Source organism: Anoplophora glabripennis, unplaced genomic scaffold (genome assembly GCF_000390285.2).
Source record: "Anoplophora glabripennis isolate ALB-LARVAE unplaced genomic scaffold, Agla_2.0 scaffold182, whole genome shotgun sequence".
Taxonomy (NCBI): Eukaryota; Metazoa; Arthropoda; class Insecta; order Coleoptera; family Cerambycidae; genus Anoplophora; species Anoplophora glabripennis.
Genome location: NW_019416287.1, coordinates 345,241 through 365,845, shown reverse-complemented (window position 1 = coordinate 365,845; position 20,605 = coordinate 345,241). Strand labels below are relative to the sequence as shown.

The following is a 20,605-nucleotide window of genomic DNA, read 5'->3' as shown; positions in this document are numbered from 1 at the left end:
AGTAATAATTGGCTTAATGTTTCTTATGGAACTGTATTGAAACAGTAGAAGTATCAAACAAATATCACAAATTTATTATCTAATCACGGTCTTTGACATTAGCAGATTGTTGTATAGCTACATGTAATGATAATGATGGTGATATTAGTGTAGTGCTAGTGATAATGGTGAAGGTGACGGTGATAGCAGATTGTGAAAATGATAACAATGGTGTTCAACTGTTAGTAAAAATAATAGTTTCTGGTGTTCCATATGAAATTACGAATTATATTGAAATCATTGAAGTATTGGAAAAGTTATCGAAGATTTATTATCTAATCTTGGTCTTTGACTTATGGGAAATATTTCTGTAAAAAGGTTGAATAAAAAGTAACAAGGAGGAAGGAACAGATAACACTTAATTAGGTACTTGACTTTATATCAAAATTGGAGGTACATATACACAATCGATGTTGATCAAAAAGATGGTAATTTGTTTCGACTTAAAAAACTAAAAGGTGGTTTGAAAATGAAATATCGATTTTTTTGCTGGATTTTGTTAGATTAAGGAATTATTTTAAAGTGATTTAATGAAACATTATCAGGGTCAAAAAAGTAACCGACTTAACCCAAAAAGTTCCTGCGGGCCGACCGACATTTTCAGAAACAATAGCGTTACTGAAAATCTACAATTGAATGAATTTCCGAGAAATTACCACGCGTCGCCGCGAATTGCGACAATTGCAAAAGCGAAAACTGAATGGTCCCTCGGTCACGTTGCCGTTATAAAATAGTTTTAATATGGTTATCAAGACGTCTGTGATTCTGATTATAATTAGTTGGGGAAGGGGGGAAGATATTAGTTCGTGGTGCCGGTGTGCGAAGTTTAGCCGTACGACGGATAGGTATCGGCGATGAGCTATTAGTATTAGCGTCTCTCTGAGGGTCTCAGAACTGTTGTCGACGGTGTACAAGTCCGAGTGGTAATTAGGACGCCTCGAAGGCGAACCCGACGCCGACGGAGGTTCAGCAACGGCAGCGGGCAGGCGGGCCTATTCAGTACGTTGCGTCAGTTACTCAGACGATACCCGTACAGACGGGCAGTGAAGTAGGTAGGTAGTGTGCTCGCGCCGGCCGAATAAGTAGCACGTACTTATTGAGAGAGAGCGTTATGACGGAAACGCGTGCTGTGTCGACGCTAAGGTTCCTCCTGCCCTGCCGGCACCGGAGCCGACCTGGCGTACCTAGTGACAGACAGTGACAGTGAGCACCAGTGCTACACTATGTCCCAGTCATGGTGAAGACGCTGTTACTGGGACTGCTAGCTGTTACAATTTGTGGTTTCGTGTACGCCGCACCCGCCGCCGACCCCCATACCAAATCGGAACTGCCCCAGCACCCGGAGCCGACCGCCCCTGAACCTGAACCTGCCGCACCGCCGCTGGAGGACCCCGCGGCCCGCAGCGAACGTAGTACCAACCTGTCGCACGTCACTGGTACCGCTCGAAAGATACAAATGTTCATCAAGAATCGACATCTACAGATACTTCCGGACGGGACCGTCAATGGCACCACGGACGACACCAGTGCTTTCAGTGAGTCCCAATTATTCTTATTAAGGACAAACTGACCTACCGTATATCCGTAACGATATCGATATTAATTATACCTGCCCCACTTCCCCGAATGGCCCACGACGTCGACGACGTCACTTTTGCACTCTTAATCACCGGCTCTTCAGCTGCCAACGGCCAGCCGATCGTACAGCAGGTCGCCGGGATTTGGCCGCGCTTGAATTACTTTTGCACAAACTCGCGCCACCGTTACCGACATCCGACTATAACGTCTTCCCCCGGCTTCACAATCTCAGGTGCTAAATTAAGCCGAATCTATGCGGACACTACTATCTGCTATGTCCTCTATTCGATCTACACTTAACGATAAATTTTCACACTCCTCGCCGTCCAAATCGCCACTCGCATACTATACTCGAATTTCAACCTCTTACTTCACTCTCCCGTCACCTTACTTTACCGAAACAGATCTGTAACCACCTGCTCCAAATTGTTTAATAAAAAAAATACGCACGGTATATACAACTTAAACAGTATAAAAACTCGATTTGCAGATTCGCCTAAAAAATCTTACATCTATTTCTACAATTTGGGGGTTCGACAAATAAAAACAAACGCGTTCCAAATATTTAACATTTTTTGTAATTTGTAAGCAAAAACCTATTAATTAAAGTTTCACCAAAAAATAACGAGCTTTCTCCGGACCCAGAAGTGCCGTTACAAAATCTATACGAAATTTCCAACATACTTAATTTTTCTTAGAGGCAATTAGAATAATTCATAACTTCAAATTTCTGCATTTATTTACAATAAAACCTGGAAAATACCGATAAAACTACTGTAACGTCCAATATTTAAATAAACGCGTTTTAATATTCGAATGCGGTGATAAAATTTGGGGCATTTATTTTTGCGCGTACCTGCATTAAAAGCGAAGACACATCTTTCAAGTTAAAAGTGTACCACATTATAAATAAAAAAGGAACGACCAAAACCCTATAATTAGTCTCATACTTGTCTGAAGTCCAAGAAATACAGAAAGGCGGATTGTTTCAGGCCATTTCCCTATTGCATATATATTTTTGACATAATCTTAGAACTGCTCGAACGGGCCTCTATAATTGACCGAAAGGATTACTTTCGTATGTAATTACATTCAATTTTTATTAATACATGGTGTTCCGTGATGGGATAAGAGTAATTGTGCCACCTATCACGTATACCAGACGTAATAACTGTAATTGATTAGACATTTATTATCAGAAATTTTCTATCGAGTGATAGCGAAAATATATGTGAGGTTAATTTTATAGTGACGTTTTTGAAGCAACGCCTCGCCCCTTTCAACTAAAAAAATTGTGTTTAAAGATACACAGAAAAAAATAACTTCGATATAGGTTATCTTTGAAAAGTTTCCACAAAAGCACCGGCCAATTGCTCGTTGGCTAAAAAATTAATAATCATATCACATCTTTCAACAACAACAGCGAAATAAATTTTATGTATTTGCTGGGCAATCAGACATTAAAAAAATCTGGTGAATAATAATATAAAAACAAAATGCTATAAAAGTTATTATTGAAATATGAAGCGGCATAGAAGCTTTTTGAAATTGAATTGCAAATATTGTTTGCAACTTTGTTCATGAAAAGTTCTTAAAAACTTAAATAATTTTATACGGTATGTGACAAGATTAAATATCACATGACATTATTTATTGTCAAATTATACTTTTTGCACTCCCTTGATATACAATATACAGGGCGTCCCGTTCATGTTTCAAAGAAACTTGTGCGCAAGTTCCTCGTGGAAAAATAATAGGGGTAGTTCATATAAAATTTTTTCTTAGACGACCTGTTTTTGAGATACAGTGTGTTGAAGTAATTACTTTCTAAATGGTATTCCTTAATTATCATCTTTAAATCGGCTAAAGTTAAAAATGTGAAAATTTGTACGCGAATAAATATCAACTGTGCGTTAAAAATAATATGCAAACGGTGCAAAGCAGTGTCGCCGATACAGGTAATTGGAAATCGAAAAAAAAAATATGTTAAAAGTCAAAATTGATTACATTTCTAAACGGTTCTGTAAACTCTGAAGCATACTACAAAAAAAAGGTACACTTGTCGAAATTCGGTAGCATGTACCATTTTCGAGAAAAATGAAATTGCATAGAAACAACTGGGGGGCAATTCCAGCATCTACTGTAGTATTTCGAGTTTTGCTCATTTATTTAATTGTACAGCTGTTTTGTTCTGTATGTCTCCGAGTCTGTTTCATAATATTTTTCTGTTCTTATCAGTTCTTTTAAGTATTCATGTCCATCAACAGTTCAGTCCATTCAACAATTGTTTATTTTAGTAATGGTGATGTAGTAGTTTACAAAATCTAAAATTAGTTATTAATATATACCATAATCTGTTTCTTTTGATTTACTTACAATTTGAAACTTAAAATAAATTTCAACTCTTTTTTTTTAGTTATTAAAATGTTTTACAATTAAACTGTGTCATGTGATACGTAAGAAATTAAAATTATAGTCTTAAATGCAAATACTGTTGGTAGCTAAATGTCTTCAGCTCATTCAATGGTAAAAAAAAATGCAAAAAATGCGACTTCATTTTTCTCGAAAATGGTACATGCTACCGAATTTCGACAAGTATACCTTTTTTTTGTAGTATGCTTTAGTGTAGTAACTATTATATTTACGTAATATTTTAAATTTCTAAATATTTAATAGTAGCACTGACTATTGATTATTTTGGCTATAAATAATGAAATGAATGGAAATAATATTCCGGCAAATATAAATTGGTTGGATATGTTAATATTATCGAAGTAACGTGGATGTGCTCTTTACAAAACTTACGTCGCTTTAAGAAACCCATATTTTTACAACCGACCGAATCCCAGACATCGCCTTAATGCAGCTAAGAGTGTGAATAAGTGGAAGTGTTATAAGATAAAAGAGCATTTTTATTCATAACGGATTTTTTTATAATTTCTCGCATTCTCCGATTATGAAATGATTTGAATAGCGAGCGAGGTAATTAAAAGTTTGGAGAAACCTGATGACCACGTTCCCAACTCGAGTTTTGCTCCATTGACTGAGCGTTTCGTACCGTGGAAGTATTAAAAGCCAATTTGTTCGTTGCCATAAAAAATATTGGTCTAATTTATTACACTATCACACAACTAGTGGAAGAAAGTAAACCGATAGGTACAGTAACACAGTTTTATGGCTTCGGTAATACAATAAATAAGATATAAAAGTGATTTAACGTCACCAATTTAGAACAGCTCAAACGTACTTGTTCATTCAATTATAAAAAAAAGTAAAATGCATTCATTTATGGGGTTGCCCACTAACCAGTTATCAACTGGATTTCTCGCGTAAACCTTAATGATTTGTCTCATTTCCAAGTAAACTGAAATTTCCTGTAGCATTTATAAAAACCGTGAAGTACCATCCAAACGCAAATTCGCGTGAAAAATTTCCAAACGGCCTATCTTATCTAAAGAATTAAACATTAAGTTCAAAGACGGCTATAAATTTCTCGATATTGCTCTTGGTATTCGTTCGTAAAAAATGACCCACTTTTACTCAACTGCGAAGAATATTTACTCAAACACAACAGGATTTGTAGGTGGTGCTGTTTTAATCTTTATTTCCTAAATTACGGTGTCGCTTTTAATCCTTTTGGATTAAATTAAGTTTTAATCCCTCGAATTAGAATGGACAAATATTTACAAAATACAATTTTTGCACTGCTTGGATTAAAAGTGCTTTTTAATTCCTAGCTTCGGGAAGTAAAGTGTCGCTCTTAATACTCAGATATTAACTTTAATAAGAAACAAACAAATAGTAACACGGTAATTTTTCATATTTTTCGGGAGTTTTGCATATGATATGCAAGTTTGCAATCGATAACAATTTTTAGATAATTATAAAGAGATGTACCTAGCAGCTAAAATACATTTTAATTAGTTTCACTTTATTTTAAGTTATTGAAATTCAAATAAATTCAAAACATAATACTCTTGAATATGCATTTCGTTAGTGAAAGTTAGTACTTTTTACCACACGTCAAAGGACTAAAGTGCATTTTAATCCTTCAAGGTTCAAGAACGTATTTTAGTGTCTGCTTACATAATACCGTTTATCCTACAATCGCAAAATAACTTGGTATGGAATCTAAGGTATTTTATAGGTAGGAAAGGATTAAAGTACCTTTGTATTCCTCGGAACTAAATAAATGCATTTTAGTAACTGATACATAATATTCCTTCTCTTAGAAAACACGCATTTCACTAAGCTATTATGAAAATTAAGGATATTTTGTAAATACCCTCATATATACAAAAAGACTAATATCCTTTTCTATTCCTGAACTGAACACAGTATCAAAATTACAACTAAGGACTTAAATGTCTTTTAAATACTCAAGGTTAAAAAATGTACTTTAGAATTTGGATACATAATATTCCTGGTTTTATAAAACATGTTTTTCACTAGTGAACTTAGTATTGGAATTAGAGATATCATATATCAAAAGACTAAAGTGCATTTAATTCCTCGGAGCTAAATAATAGATTTTAGTGTCTGAATATATAATATTTTTAAGCTTGTAAAACACGTATTCCACAATTAACTTATTATAAAAATTAAAGTTATATCAGAGAATTAAAGTGATTTTCAATTCCTTGGGAAATAAAAAGTGCGCTTTAGTACCTGAATATATATTTGTGATCTTACAACGTGTTTAGCTACACCAAAGAACTAAAGCGTTTTTAAACCCTCGGAGTTAAAGATCGCACCTTAGTATCGGGTACATAATACTCTTGATCTTATAAAACATGTTTCGCTAGGGAACATTGGAATCCCTCGGAGCTAAAGGATGCACTTTAGTACCTGGTTATATGATATTCCATCTTACAAATAAAGTAAATCTCCAATGAACTTAGTACGAAATCAAAGGTATTTTGTATGTACAAAGTACTAAAGTGCTTTTAATTCCTCGGAGCTAAATAATATATTTTAGTGTCAGAATATATAATATTCTTCAGCTTGTAAAACACGTGTTCCACAATTAACTTACTATAAAAATTAAAGTTATATATCAAAGAACTAAAGTGCTTTTCAATTCATTGGAAATAAAAAGTGCGCTTTAGTAAAGGACTAAAGCGTTTTTTAAACCCTCGGAGTTAAAGATCGCACCTTAGTATCTAGTACATAATACTCTTGATCTTATAAAACATATGTTTTGCTAGGGAACTTTGGAATTAGAGGTATCATATTACAAAAGACTAAAGTGCATTTTAATCCCTCGCGGTTAAAGTATGCACTTTAGTACCTGGTAATATGATATTCCATCTTACACATCACGTAAATATCTCTACTAAACTTAGTACGGAATCAAAGGTATCTTGCATTTACCAAAGGACTAAAGTGCCTTTTAATTCCTCGGAGCTAAATAATACATTTCTGTATTTGAATATATAATTTTCGTTATCCTGTAAAACGCGTATTTTTTTGGGATTAAAAACAACGTTCAGTGTCTGAATACACAATATTTGTGATCTTACGAAATAGGTGTTTAGCTAAATCAAAAGACTAAATCGTCTTTTAAACCCTCGGAGCTAAAAAATGCACTTTAGTACCTGGTACATAATACTCTTGATCTTATACAACATGTGTTTCGCTAGTGAACTTAGTTTTAGAGGTATCATATATCAAAAGACTAAAGTGCATTTTAATGCCTTGAGGCTAAAGGATGCACTTTAGTACTTGGTTATATCGTATTCCATCTTACAAATCACGTAAATCTCTAATGCACTTAGTACGAAATCAAAGGTATCTTGTACGTACCAAAGAGCTAAAGTGTCTTTTAATTCCTCGGAGCTAAATAATACATTTTAATGTTTGAAAATAAAATATTTTTTAACTTGTAAAACACGTATTTCAATTCCTTGGGATTAAAAAGTACGCTTTAGTGTTTGCATACATAATATTTGTGATCTTACAAAAGAGGCGGTTAGCTACACCAAAAGACTAAAGCGTCTTTTAAACACTCGGAGTTAAAAAATGCACTTTAGTACCTGGTACATAATACTCTTGATCTTATAAAACATGTGTTTCGCCAGTGAACTTAGTTTTGGAGGTATCACATATCAAAAGACTAAAGTGCATTTTAATGCCATGGGGTTAAAGGATGCACTTTAGTGTCTGGTTACAAGGTGCTTTTTAATTCTAAGCTAAATAATACACTTTAGTGTTTATATATAACACCTATTTCACTAATTTTAACTTATTATAAAAATTCATTATTTTTTATATAAAAGGACTAAAGTGCTTTTCAATTCCATTGAATTACGCTTTAGTGCCTAAATCTCTTGGTGTTAAATAAAACTCTTTAGTATCTGGACACATAATATTCCTAGTTTTACGAAATTAGTTTTTGTTTCGCTGGCGAACTTAGTATCGAACTTAAACGTACCTCGTATATACTAAAGGACTAAGCTGCCCTTTAATCCTCGGGTTTAAAAAATGCACTTTAGTGTCTGAGCACATACTGTTCGTGATCCTGCAACACGCGTTTCGCTAATGAACTTGGTATCGAAATTAAAGGAATTTTAATGTGGTCAGTGCACTTACCAAGATAAAATGTCTTTACACTCATTAGATGTCGGCGAGAATTCGTGAGAAAAATGCATATACCAAAATTATTAGGTACCCTTATTCTTCGCGAGCTTTTGCTAAAACCACAAGTTTGTACGAGGCATACATAATGATGGGCGCTATTTAAATAATTATTCCTGGCGACAACTTATACTCTGCAGAAAAATATACAGTTATAGACCATACCATTAGTAGTAATCATAATATTTACGGAGAGAAAATTTCCTTTAATACAAAGGATATTGCACGGGAATTCACTTGTTTTGTATAGAAAATAACATTTGCGGAATTTATCAATGCAAGGAACTGTCAAAATCCTAATCGTTTAACATGAAGTTCTATTTTCTCGTAAGTCCTTGCATTGTGAATAGTTACATACACGATTATTGGTGGAAAAATATGTACAAAACGCATGCGATTTCAAAAGGAACATAGTAATAATACCCCAAGATAAAGCATAGATATTTATTTAATTACAACTTAGGAATTATAATGCGGTAGAATTAACTAGAATGTAAATTAGAAGAAACAACTGAAATGCATAACAATTGTAGGAGAATTATCTACTTATCGCATCCTATAATTTTAAACTTTATCAGACACCAAATTAAACGGTTCTAAATGGTACCACGGGCGTATAATGTACAGAACACCGAAATCATACCACCAGGTTGTAGCTCTTGTAACAGTCTTGAAATTTTAATCACCGACTAAGTGAGGTGTAAAGTGCTACCCTTCTAAGAAGCAATACATCCAATTTACAAGGTTTTTATCACACGTATAGAAAAAGGCGGCACTATTATAATTAATTTTAAACCCACAATATCGATAACAAATTGGTACAACCATAAATGAAAAACGTCGTGAAAAATATCAATTAAAAAAATCGAAACAAATTTGGAGTTACTTGTACAGGGTGTTTCAAACTCGAGAGTATGGGCCTACTGTGTCCTAAATAAAATTTAGGACACGTGGTGTTAAATTTTCTTAAATACTCAAATTTTTTTCCTGTTAAAAAGCTCTCTTTTTTCTAGCAACCTTTTATTAGAGAATTTTTTCTGAATTACTTCCCGTTTAAAAGTTATAAACAACGGACGACATTGCTTATAACTTTTAAACGGGAAGTAATACAGAAAATTTCTCTAATAAAAGTTTATTAGAAAGAGAGAGTTTTTTAGGGAAAAAAAATTTGGGTATGTTTCTGGGAAAAATATAATTAATGATGTCATTAGTCGTTTCTGTCAAATTCCAAAGTTAATACTTTCGATTGAAAATGAAGCTTACCTCATCCCATTTAACACCACGTGTCCCAAATTTTATTCAAATTTTTTGTAGACCCATATTATCGAGTTTGAGACACCCTGTACATCTTTTTATGATTTTGACGAGCCTGATCTATTTTTTTTCTCTTAGGCTTTATGTCTTTTTTTTAATTAAATAATACAGCTAATAATAGTACTTATGTTGAATTGGTACAACCACAACTGAAAAAAAGTTATGTAAATTATCATTTAAAAGAATCGAAAGTTCGGTAAATTTTCTAAATTAAGAGCTACTGTATTATTCATACGAAATACTGTGCATCTTTGTGGGACTTTAAAGAATTTATCTTAAATATTTTTACTGAACTTTCGAAAGTGAGATGAAACGTTGATACTTAGCTCTGTGCCTCGCTTATTTGAAAAATGTTACAAGGAAACGAATACTCGGTACAAAAACTGCAACAGTTAGAGAAACTACAACCCGAAAATACAAGCAGTGAATAATAAAAATCGAAACCGCATTGAAAAAGGCAAAAAGACAGGTTGAATAACTGAGAGCGATCAGGTGTTTTCTCGAGAAGTGCACGGCTGTGCTGGAACTCGCCTTTTAAACTAATAAGGTCATTCGTAAAGTCTGTCGAACTTAGTATACCGAATTTCGCCTTACTTTCATCCATGACGTTAACCTTAAAATTGTTATTAACGATTAGATAACTGGAATTCTGTTACAGCAAAACGAAACGAAGTGCATGCGTTCAATCTCTATACTTTTACTCGACACTGTAAGGCTACAGAGCAGTGTGAATTATTTTGAGAAATCATTATGCAGATGTTATCAATTTGGAAGGTCCATAAAATAAATTTAGAATGTTGATTTTTAACGGTGATTTTAAAACGATCGGTGGCATTCGTTTCACTTGCATTTATGTTGGACGAAACGGTTTGGATGAAAGGAACCAGGCTGTTAAGTGTGTGAAAATGTCGGGACTATACTTTGAACTGGAAGAGTAAATTGAAAAGCAACCCAAGTGTGTAATTTTATTGTAATACACATCAGTTTTTGCAAGTGCCTCAGTAAATCATCTTCAGGCTCGGTCGCGATGCACTGGCGTAGCTAAAAAGGTTTCGGAATGAATTGGTTTATCGATCGGTTCACACCGTCCTGATTAAGTTTTTACCGGCCGAGATTGTTTCATTTTTATCTTCAGCTTATTTCGTTTTGGCCTTATTGATAGAAGAAAAAAATCATACGCTCCAAAAACGTATAGAACGACAAAAGTATAAATTTCTTCCGAGTAAAATTCCTTAAAGCTTATTCAGACTTATTCTAATCATCGCTTGTTGTCTACTTCATTTCAGTGCTGTTATTAATAACTAAATAGATACCTGTTTCATATAAAAAAAATTCAGCAGCATAACCTACTGGTTCCAAAGGTCAGCGTCTAGTAAAACAGCATCTGCCACCCGCTGGCGCTTTTAAAATTGCAATTAAATATTTAATATGCTAATTTCCCGTGGATTGTAACACCTCCGAAACAGACCTGCCACGCCTTGTTCTGGCATGTTTCATTCAGAAACTGTTAGGGGGCTCGTATTTCCAAAATAAACTCTGAAGAATTTAATCACCACTTTCCGCACAACTACAAGCGCCACAAACCTAATAGTCCTAATAATAACGCCACTTATCATCCTAGAACAGAATGTGTAACAGTTTTCAACAAATCAATGTCTGAATAAACTTCCATTACTTTAGAAGCGGGTTTCAATTCATGGAAGTTGCAAAAATTAATTAATGTAATTTTTACTAACCTAAATAGAAGCTTAATTTATTTTACATGTGTTCAGCTATTTCAAACAAATTGATATTTTTTTTTGATAACATCAAAAATATATGTTTTCTAAATAGAAGAAATTTATACAAGGCCGAAACTAATTACCCTGGTAACTTTTTGAGACTTTAGGAAAAGCTGTTGCCATTAATTTATACTGTACTATTTTAAGTATTCCAAAGAACTACCATGTGGCTGTGAAAGTGGCAAAAGCAGCATACCACTGCGGCAGGCAACTATAGCAACTTGATCGAATTTTCGGTTAAGGTAAGTGCTCCGCATAAATGATGTTCAATAGTTCAATGTTTTCTACTGAACTTTCTAAGCCCTAAAAGAATTCTCCCACAATTATAGGAATCTTTTTTCTCATGTCAAACAGAATTGTTACCAGGGCGATTGTATTCAGTGGGGAGTCCTTCTGAAAACACCCTGTGTAAGGAGCTGCAAATTAGAAACGGTGTTTTCGCTAGTATCAATAAATATCCGCTGAAGTTTTATGTCAACGTTGTACAGACGTTGTCCAGCCGTCTCATTTATTCTTTGTGTTCGCGACTGCTATGAATAGAATCTAACGAAAAAAGCACGTTCCTTTATTTAACACTGGCAAATATATCCTATAAAACAGACATGGTTCCATATACATACGGATAGAATAATCTTATTTCCGAAATTATAATACTAGTGCACTTACCTTAATCGAGTTTTAGATGAAGGTAAGTGCATCGCATAAGCGATGTTCAGTAGCGTTTTTTACTGGACTTTTTAAGTCCTAAAAAACTCTCGTCACTATTGATGGAACTTTTCCTAAAGTCAAACATAAAAATGTTATAAGGTGTTTGGTTTTCGGTGGGAACTATTACAAAAAAACACTTGGTGCACTTACCTTAATCGAATATTCGATTCAGTAAAAATACATAAAGCCTAAGAGAAAATAAATAGAACAAACTCATCAAAATCAGAAAAAGACGTATAAAGTCGATAGTATTGGCCTACTGTGAGGATATAAAACTATTACAAAAACACTGTCTCAGCTGATGCACTTACCTTAATCGAATATTCGATTAAGCATAAGCGATGTTCAGAAACTGTTTTTAATGGACTCTTCGAGTCCTAAAACACTCTCGTCACTATTGTAGGGAGCTTTTTTCTAAAGTCAAACATAAAAATGTTACAAGGGCATGGAACTAATACAAAAACACTGTCTCAGCTGGTGCACTTACCTTAATCGAATATTCGTTTAAGGTAAGTGTGCATAAACGATGTTCAATAGTGTTTGGACATATTTTTCTAAAGTCAAACATAAAAATGTTATGAGTGTGATTGTTTTTGGTGACAAAACTTCTGCAAACACCCCGTATAAGGAGCTGTAAATTAGAGACGGCGTGTTCGCAGTTTCCCCTGGTAGCAATAAATATTCCCTGAAGTTCTATTCCAGCCTTGTACAGACGTTGTCCTGCCGTCTCATTTATTCCTTCTGTACGCGATTGCTGCAAATAGAATTACCCTATTTAAACTGACAAGATTGTAGGGGCGTTCCAGTGAATTGCTGATGCTACCGGGACAGTCAATTTAACAAATTATGCCGCTGTAATTAAGTACTCTTATATGTTGTTGTTACCGCAGCTACTGAAAGGAAGAATCCGAAACGTAAACTTGTTACTTGAACTCGACTGGCCGTAAGATCAGATTCCTGCGAAATTATGAAATTGCCGCTATTATCGTATCTTATAGTTTAAATAAATTCGGACTAACGTTTATACAAACTAAAATATTTTCAAAATGAGATTAATTGCTTTCAAAACACCTATCATCAACCGCTGCCTGTCTTTAGTCTCTGTTGATAGGATACTGAAAAATGCTACACATTATTTGAACGTACAAATAAATAAACTTCACTGGGATCACCAACCTTGAATTTATTTTCGCCTACCTAAATTTGTTACTGATAAAAATACAAAAATAAAAGAAATTACAATTTGACTGATTTTGTGAATTAACTTCCTGGCCGAATCCACGTTTTTTTCTAGAATAAAATGTCTGTACTAGTATCAACACGTCTATTTCTGGTTCGTGATATCTAAACGCCGCTACTGATGTACATATAATGCCATTATGCTTCTACATAGTGCATAAATTTCATAAATTTACCTAAGTACACTTAAAGAATTGGGGCAAACACATATCCGTGATGTGCATGGCAATATTGCAAAATGGTATACGGTTCATAAGTTATTTTAACGAGTAAAATTTGCAAGTCATCCACTTTCTTAAATGAAAAAAGACGGGGTTAATTTCCATTATAATTACTGAATTGTAAATTTATATCAGTTCATATAGGTGTATTTTTGTAATAATTTTTTAGCTAGTAATATTGGAACCTTTAAATTTAAAATACCATGGACTTATATTGCACTTCATTAGCCTTAGCTATGAATATTTAGCTCGTCTTGTTGTTCTCGGGCTAAGCCCTGTGGGGGCCGGCCCGCTATCAGAAGCCCTAGACCTACCCTGATGTTGATTTTAGTTCCTGCTGCTGATTCTAAGGCTGATGTAAATAGGCCACAATTCGAAAAACTATGGTTCACATTAACCATGACCAGTTTATAACAACAAAAATTCTAACAGCACCATTCGATGCAGGATGTCAATTTATGTAATATCTGAAAATGTAGAGTTTCTAGTATTTATAGTTAAACAGTTATTCAAAAAGGAAAAAAAGTCCAGTGATGAAATTTAGTAGAAACTTTCTCCGTGATTGTGCATCCTGAAGGCTGTAAATTTTGTAGAAAAATACAATGGTTACCGTAATTTTATATTATATACGTAATCATACAACTACAATTCTCATTGAACTGAAAATACAGTGGATATACAAATTTAATGTAATTCTACACTGTAATTTTTGTAATTCTACACTTATGACTACTGTAATCCTTCAATTAGCTTATTGCATCATTAAACGAAAATTTACAGCGGATATACAATTTCTGCTGTAAGTTTAATGTAATTCTCCTGTAATTTTACACGTGCGACTGCTGTAATGCTTCAGTTAGTTTATTGCACCATCTGTGGTATTATCATCAAAATTCATTATTCTAAATTCCATTAATTTAAAATTTAAGATTTAAGATTAATGTAATTTCCCTGTAATTCTACACTTATGATTGCTTTGATCTTTCGATTCGTTTATTGCATCATCTAGTTCAGCCATGTTTCTCCTGTAGTATTAATTATCATCAAAATTCCAGGATGTTATCTTTTATTTATTGTAAATTTCATTAAGTGAAAATTTACAGCGGATATATAATTTTCGTTGTAATTTTAATGTAATTTCCCTGTAATTTTGTTATGACTGTTGTATCCTTCAATTCGTTTGTTGCATTATCTAGTTCAGCTACGTTCTTCTTGTTACATTATCATCAAAATTCCAGGAAGTTATCTTTACTCTAAATTAAATTAACTGTAAATTTACAGTGGATATACAATTTATGGCAATGTAATTTCCCTGTAATTATACACTTATGACTAATGTAAGTTTCAATTCGTTTATTCTAAGAGTTTATCTCTGATTTATTCTAAACTTCATTAATAACTGTTTATTTCACATTATTGCATTTCACATTGCATTTTTAAAATAAAATTACATTATTTTAGGTAACTATTTACTAAATTAAACATTATTCACTCCACCAGATTGGTGAAATTCCATTAAAGTCACAAGTAATTCTACAGACATGATGTAAATGTAAATTTACATCGTAATTTTACAACAAGTAACCCATTTAAGTGTTGTAATTTTACATAATTCATTTCTAAAGCGTATAAAGTGTCCTTTCCTCGTGTTTTTAAATTAGTGATTAGTTTGAATTTCTAAAAGTGCCGCGCTATCGCACAATCATAATCATCAGCCACCTGGCATAACCGTACCCGTACTAATTAGTAAATAATTAATATGCTAATGAAGCGTTTTAGGTGACATTTCCGAAATTGGTTTTTCTTTAAAAGGATGATTACAGGTGAAGTATAATACGATCCAGAGGTCGGAGCTGTGAGGGAAGGCCCTTCCGCAAAATTCCTAATAATTGATTAACTAGAGAGCGGATTGTCGTAATGAAAGGCAGCGATGAAAGCAGTTAAAAACTGCATTTAAAATTGCCCCCGGCCATACAACAAGATCCTGATTAAAACGACTCAATAACAAGAATTTGATTGGATTATATACGGCTTTAGTAACAAGAAACGGTTTATTTAAAAATATAACACCATACTCGTATTACTCAACATCAACTTTTTATTAAAGAAAAAACAGTATAGTTTCAAAGGTAATAATTTTTTTACCGATCTTTTGAATTCGCCGAAATATCACATGTGAGGTAGCTGTCATGACACGATGTTTTCAAAATTAAACAATGGAACTAGTCGCTAACTATTTACATGTTAATTAGTAAGTGATATCTCTGTCGACCTTGCATAAACACTTTGATTTATGTAATGAGTCAACGACATAGTAACCAGAGATTGTATGGGATTATTCTCCCTGCAAAGTGATCGCTGGTTATTAGAACGTATTGTTATTCCAACCAAATTCACTACAAAACATTAATGATGCTCGCCACGTGCCAAACTTTCCTTAATAGAATCAATTAACACCGTAATTAGATTCGATGTTTAACATTTTTCGGTACCTTCAATACACGTGAAAGTTTCCTGATCCCATTAACGTCATTGAATTTAATTTATAATTTTTCTTTCAGTTGTCTTGTTAGACACAGAGGTCAAGAAGTTGAACGCTCAGCTCAGCTGTTCTATATCGAATTGTGTATTTATTTATTTTTTCGATTTTTCAATGCGGATTGATCTGTTTATTTATAACGTACATCGCCAATCAAGCCTCCATTGGTATTTTTTCGTACACAAGCGTGCGATAGTGTTAATGCCATTTGTATAATTTTGAATTGCTAATCTTGTTGTGACTGACGACCTGCGAGTTACATCAATTCTGAAGGTTCCTGGCTTCCGTATAAATAAAAATGAATCGGTATTTGCTGACTGTTGTAAAATTTGAAGAAAGCGTTTAACCTTCCATCCTGTTGGTCGCCGGGCACGAGTGTCAAGACGAGTTTTTTTGACAGTCTCTCCTTAATTCTTCGTATGTAAGGCATCTTACATTTTTTTTTACAGTCGTCTTTCACTTTGGTATAAAGAAGCAATGTACACTTTGGCCTTATCGTTAAAATTTGACAGTCTCTTAAAGTAACGGTAAATCATCTTGTTTATTTTTCATCTTCGCATATTCTAAAGATGAAGATCTACGTGCAAGTTGCTACACTGTAAAAAGATTTCACTCAAATTTCACTCAATTTCACTCAATTATGTATCAATTTCTGTCCACACCCGATTGAGTAAAATTTTCACTCTATTAGTATGAGTACAACTGAGTGAAACTATTGCATCAGGAATGAGTGAGTTTTACTCAAATCCGAGTTACTGCTAGCTATCAATTGAGCGACTTTTGACTGTATTCTGACTATATAAAAGCAATTTAGAGTTGACTTTTTCTCTAATATGATTTAAAGTTACTCAAACTTGGTTTTTAATTAATTTTAGTGCAAAATAAATCATAAATGACTAATTAGGATATACAGTGTTGAAATTAATTCACTTCGCGGAGCCCCCTCCTGTCCTGGCTGAGACCCGCCGCCCCCGGCTAAGGCATGTTCTCCTGGAGCATCTAAGACCCTATCAACTGTGGTCGAGATTACAGAATAAATATCACAAATGAGTAAAATGATCAAAATGCCCAATATTGAGTGAAAATGTACTCAATAATTTCACTCAATGAATTCACTCAGAACCTTTATTGCTTCCACTCACACCGATTTTTGTACAGTGTAATCACTCCTGATTTACATTTACACGGTGTTCCTAAATAAGTGTCGCAACAGAAAACTGTAAATTCCTCTTGAAAAAAGAAACATTTTTTTCCTCTTCCATTTTTCACTCCGGGCTTTCGTTTTCGAGATACACGGTGTCAAAACTTTAATTTTTTTTTAGTTTTTCGCCAATCTTAGGATCTTAGGAATCGTTTGAACTACAGGACTGAGTTTTTGTACACACGTTACCACTATTAGTAGCTACTTTTTCGCACCCTTCTCGAATTCATTGGACGTGCCAGTGGTGGAGATTTTAAGGCATCGTAAGGGTTTTTTCCCCCTAAATTTTACGCCACTGGAAAAATTGACTTTTGACAGCAAATTCTAAAGCGCCAATGAATTTTACACAATAAGAGTTCTCTTGGTTCATTGCTCTAAAGTCAACCGTTTTCAAGAAAAATGACTTTTTATGAACAAAAGCAAACATTTTTGCTAACGTTCCATGTCAATACTATCGAAAAGTTGACCGATAGAGGTGAAGCCGCAGCGGCAGAAAGAAACATGATTAGAAGATGTAATGCGTGCATTCAAGCCAACGGACGTAATTTTGAACAGTTTCTGTAAATTTTACTCGCCAAATTGATAAAAAAAAGTTAAAATCCTATCTGTTGTTAAATTTCGTTAAAATTGTTAATTATTACTACCTATTTTTTGAATTACAAAAGATTTTCGAAACGTTAGCAAAATGTTTGCTTTTGTTCATAAAAAGTCATTTTTCTTGAAAACGGTTGACTTTAGAGCAATGAACCAAGAGAACTCTTATTGTGTAAAATTCATTGGCGCTTTAGAATTTGCTGTCAAAAGTCAATTTTTCCAGTGGCGTAAAATTTAGGGGGGGAAAAACCCTTACGATACCTTAAAATCTCCTCCAATGAATTCGAGAAGGGTGCGAAAAAGTAGCTATTAATAGTGGTAATGTGTGTACAAAAGCTCAGTCCTGTAGTTCAAACGATTCCTAAGATATTGGCGAAAAACTAAAAAAAAATTAAAGTTTTGACACCGTGTATCTCGAAAACGAAAGCCCGGAGAGAAAAATGGAAAAGGAAAAAAATGATTCTTTTTTTCAAGAGGAATTTACAGATTTCCGTTGCGACACTTATTTAGGAACACCCTGTATTTATTCGTTATCGATAAACGTATTTATTGAAACAGATAAATTTGTGTTGGAGTGACAAGAAAACACCGTGTCAACTGACCTCTTTGAATGTATGTATGTAGATATTTGACCGTGATATAATCGCTAGGCTCGTACATACGAAAAACTATTATAAAGCTAACAGTTCGTATCAACTACGTAGAACTGGCCAAACTACTTTTAAACTTTTTGTATAATTCAAGCGGATATCAGTGCAACTTATTTCTAGAGGGAATGTTTTGTCTGTCACTAGGAAAAAACGTGCAATTGAGCTTCTTTAAATCGTATGTTTGTTAATCTAATTGTAAGCTAGTGTAGTACCGTGTTCATTAGAGTACTTGTTAACAAATCAGATCTGAGTTGATGACAAGATAAAATTTCCGCGATTGCGTATATCATCGTTCTTATCGATACCAGTTCAATTAGAGCAAAATTGTAAACAGTAACTGTTTTATGTATGCAAATTTGTCCTTTGTTGTGCCTTCTTGATACGCTTGTGCCTCCATTAACTGATGTAAGTGTCCTATCGTGATGTTAAGAAGGCAATGATGAATGAAGAACATTACCCTATTAGCCATTATGACTTCAAGGCAACGTGCCTGTTTAGGATCGGGCATATTTTGAAACAGCCATAATTTGTATGAAAGTAATTACTTGTGAAATTTCTCGTTTATTTCTGCGTTTTGACACAATTATGAAACGATTAAAACGAAAAAGAACAACAAACCTCGCCTTAGAGAGATTCGTGATTTCACATTTGAAAAATAACACCGGCACAAAAAATAAAAAAGCGGTCTGTACCTTTGATTCGACCCAATAGGCTCTGTGTATTTTGACGTACTGAATTCGAATCTGATGCCCGTTTAGCTCAAACACCTCCAAAATTTTGGAAATAGCGAAAAATCACCAAAAATAGCGAAAAATCGACCCAAAAATTCGACTGACTCGAGCCAATCTTTATTCGATGTTGCTCTTACACTTTTCTCCTCTTGTAGCGAACTCTTTTCTCTTCAAATGACCTATACGGTTTCTCTTTCTCTTCTGTCTACTCTAATTCGTTTCACTCTTTAGTGTTCAACAGAAATCTGTCATCATGTTGACATCCCATTTTCCTTGGTATCGATTCTCCATTTCACTTCATCTTGATGGAATGTTTCTCCTTGCTCTTCACTGTAGCCACCAAGGCTTTGAGGAATGTAGACGAGATGAGAGTGTAGGAAGTTCAATTTAAGATTCATCAAGCAACCTAACTGTTTGAAATCTCTTGAGCCAAATTTTCTCGTTTCCTAAAAAGTTCGGAGAGATATTCTTGAAACTTTGTCATACTGCTTTTTCAGCATCAGTCACACTTGTAATGAAATTTTCCTTTCGAAATAGAGTACGAATTTGAGGACCATCAAAAATATCTTCCTTCAATTTCGCATCGCTCTTGAAACTTCTCTCCTAAATATTGAAAACAGTCACCCTTTGTCCAGAGCTTTAACAAAAAATTTCGCTACAAGAGAAGAAAAGTGTAAGATCAACATCAAAGAAAGCCTGGTCAGTGGAATTTATTTGGAAGTAATTCATAACCATGACATTTATTCAAGATTTATTGGGATTCACGTTTTCCATATTTAGTGACATTTTCGATTTTTGATGACTTTAGATTCAAATTGGCCTCTTCTCTCTTTTTTTGCAATATCTGTCAGAGCGGGGGGGGGGGGGGGGTTGTACAGCTAACAGACTTCAGACTCGAAGTCTTCGTATCAAAATACATGAGAAACACACTAACATGGTTATTGACGATTTTTCTCTATTTTTGGTGATTTTTCGGTAATATTTTGCAATATTTGGGGGGGACAGATATTGAAACAGGACCAGCACAAATTGGAAACATTTTTATTTGACTAATTCCTTTATCTATTGGAGTTGACGGGAAAGATATCAAAGGAATCGTTCTACTAATCGAGCTGGCATTATCAGGACTCAACAGCGATTTTGATTGGTTTTTAATAATAACGATTGCGATCTAACCTGGTTAGAGAAATACGCATCAATTACAGTTCGGTTATTTTCTAACCAAACCCAGAGAGTATAAACATTTATCGGATAAATTGCACAATTTTAACGTAACTCCTACCAATCTTCTAGCGGTTTAATCTATTGCAGACTCTCACTTCGAATTGAATATAAAATAAGATTTCGAAATTCAACTTACGATTATTAGATTTT

General features: G+C 34.0%; 1 protein-coding gene across 1 annotated transcript in view; it reads left to right on the top strand.

Moving 5' to 3' along the window:
- The first annotated feature begins 818 nt into the window (after positions 1 to 818).
- LOC108910994 overlaps positions 819 to 20,605 on the top strand; it is a 136,010-nt gene continuing 116,223 nt past the window's right edge. Inside the window, exon 1 of the mRNA XM_018715802.1 lies at positions 819 to 1,574. Within this exon, the coding sequence (XP_018571318.1) occupies positions 1,274 to 1,574 (301 nt within the window). The 5' untranslated portion in view covers positions 819 to 1,273. The remainder of the gene's footprint in view (positions 1,575 to 20,605) is intronic.